Source organism: Engraulis encrasicolus, chromosome 4 (assembly GCF_034702125.1).
Source record: "Engraulis encrasicolus isolate BLACKSEA-1 chromosome 4, IST_EnEncr_1.0, whole genome shotgun sequence".
NCBI classification, from domain to species: Eukaryota; Metazoa; Chordata; class Actinopteri; order Clupeiformes; family Engraulidae; genus Engraulis; species Engraulis encrasicolus.
The window spans coordinates 51,930,372-51,932,871 of NC_085860.1; the positions used below are offsets into that span (position 1 = coordinate 51,930,372).

At 34.2% G+C, this 2,500-nt stretch overlaps 1 protein-coding gene across 2 annotated transcripts in view; it reads left to right on the forward strand.

The window, feature by feature from the left end:
* The window catches only part of plcg2 (phospholipase C, gamma 2), an 84,596-nt gene that overhangs the window by 56,089 nt on the left and 26,007 nt on the right, over positions 1-2,500 (forward strand). For both annotated transcript variants that reach the window (XM_063197680.1, XM_063197681.1), the window contains one exon: positions 2,423-2,491. In XM_063197680.1, coding sequence (XP_063053750.1) covers positions 2,423-2,491 — 69 coding nt within the window. The remainder of the gene's footprint in view (positions 1-2,422; positions 2,492-2,500) is intronic.

Consider the following 2,500-nt stretch of genomic DNA (forward strand, 5'->3'; position numbering starts at 1 on the left):
ATGTGTTTGCATTGCCTAGTTTAACAGTATAGCCAAATTAAGCGTAGCAATGCAAGTCTATGGGAGCAAACAAAACATCATCAAATGTACTTGGGTAGATGACGGATAGGCAGCAAAAAACATTTTTTTCACAAAACGTTGTTTATGAGGGGGAAAAGTAGATGTCTACGTAGTGCAGCAATTTATCTTTCAAAAAATCCAAGTGGTCACAATGTTGGTCTATTCATTGATTATTTATTTACGTTTATAAAGCAATTTGCTGAAAATATGTCCTTTGGTGTGACGTTAAGAAATAAATATATTAAGTAATGTCGAAATGGCTTGATGGAGTTTTATGAACATTGTTACACTCTTCATATTTATTGCAATTTTTTAAAGTCTTAATTTAATGAGAAATTACCATTTAAGTATTTTTTTCCCCATTAGATGTGAGATTATTAGAAACCTTCGAGGAAAAACAGGGATATCTTTCTTTTAAATGTTCAAAATTGTCCGAATTTATACTAACTTTTCAGGGACGATAATTTGTTCTTCCCTAATGCAATATTCAGTGTTTATCAAACATATTGTTTAGCTCAAACAAATATTTGAGCGTTTAAAACATGTCACACCGTAGGACATTCATGTCACGCTAAAGGACAGAAATGCAAAACTGAGCCAGAAACAAATATATCAACATTATTATTTTGTCTTTTGATCATAATATAATGTTGTAGTCAATATGGACCTACACTTTACACTTATAAGTCTTTGAATCGTCGATTATCAGCCTATCGTAACTCTTAATGACAGCCATGCGGTCATTGAATGTAACCTGCAGAGCTCATAAGACTCATACTGAAGTGTGACCTTGGCATGACCATCACACTTTTGTAGGTATGCTATGACTGTCACACCATTGAACCTGTAGTGTGTAGTGGCCAGTGCCTGTTTGGTATCTCAAGCTGGACAGCACATGCTGTATATTGAGCTCTCCACAGCATACTTTATTCATCTATACTCCTCATACTCTCTCACTGATCTTTCCTTCACTGTTACCGTTATATTTTATGGTTCCAAAGCACCATTAATGACATTTTATATCATTTGACAGTATCTAAAATCAACAGCAAATATTCATCAACAATGCATCAAAGTATAAATTCCAAAGGTCAATAAAGGAATAAGTAATTTGAATACACAATATTTATCTAGTCAAACAACAAAACAAAAAAATATGTACTACCAGTTGTTTTAAAAGCTATTTCTCAAATATCTAGTCCATTGGTGTGGCCTGTTTGTCCTTTGGTGTGATACTCCAAAGTGTCACACCATAGGACTTTTACCATCACACCATAGGACTTTTACCATCACACCATAGGACTTTTGAGCTTTTGAGTTAATTTAAAGCCATGTCGTTGCCAACTGAAATACAATTTCACCTTTAGTAAGATACATTTTCATACATCTACATAAGAAAAAAATATGAAAAATATACACTATTGTCAAAATGTATTTTATGGCTGTCACACCAAAGGACTATAAAACTAATACATCTTGTGGTAGCAAAACATAATTGATTGACTGAAGAACTCTGAGAGAAAAATCTAAAATCCACCCTTGCCATTGGCTTCTTAAGGGTCTAAAGTCATAATTTATGTACCGCTGGAGCTTCAACAATAGATAATTATCCACAGAATTAACCAAAAATATGATGTCACACCACGGGACATTGTTTTCTGCGACAAAGTTTCATAAGTCCATACGGTCTCAGAAAAACAGGGAAAAAATTAAGCATTGCCACTTGCTAAAATAGGCACCTTGAAAAACATGCCAGGGTTGTTTAGACAAATGACTGAGCTTTGATTATTTATTTAAAAATGTTTTAATATGGAGAACCAGGCTTGCCGCAGTCACACCATAGGACAAATGTGACATTTGACTCAAAATTAAGTATACTTATTTAAGCTCTGGATTTATTACACATTACTTTTTCACAACAACGACATAAGTTTAATCATTTAAAGCATTGACAATTTTGAAAGCATGAATTTACTTAATTTTCAGAGCCTGCGACAGCAAAATTTACACGTCACGTCATCTACCCACTTATAACCTACTTCAAGCTCCCATTTACTTCCAGTGATTATGCTAAGCTAAGCTAATGATTCTGATACCAATAAATCTAAGTACTGAAAACACTGAGAAGAAAATGATTTGCACATTTATGAATAATGCTTGGAAATACTGCAAATATGTGAAAAAGGGTGCACTGTTCCTTTAAACAGGACACACTGTGTAAGATGTTATATATTATACCATTGCGCTGCATGAATTTTTAATATCCAATCACTGAAAATTACCAATTACTAATGCCATTAGAACTGTACTAATAACAACAGTATACTGCTGTGCATTGAGTGAGTGTTTATTTCCTGTGCAGGAGCGGGACTGTGGCTCCATCTATGACATCAAGATGTATGTGGAGCCAAATGAGATCGAGTCTGCCATGGTAAGCCAG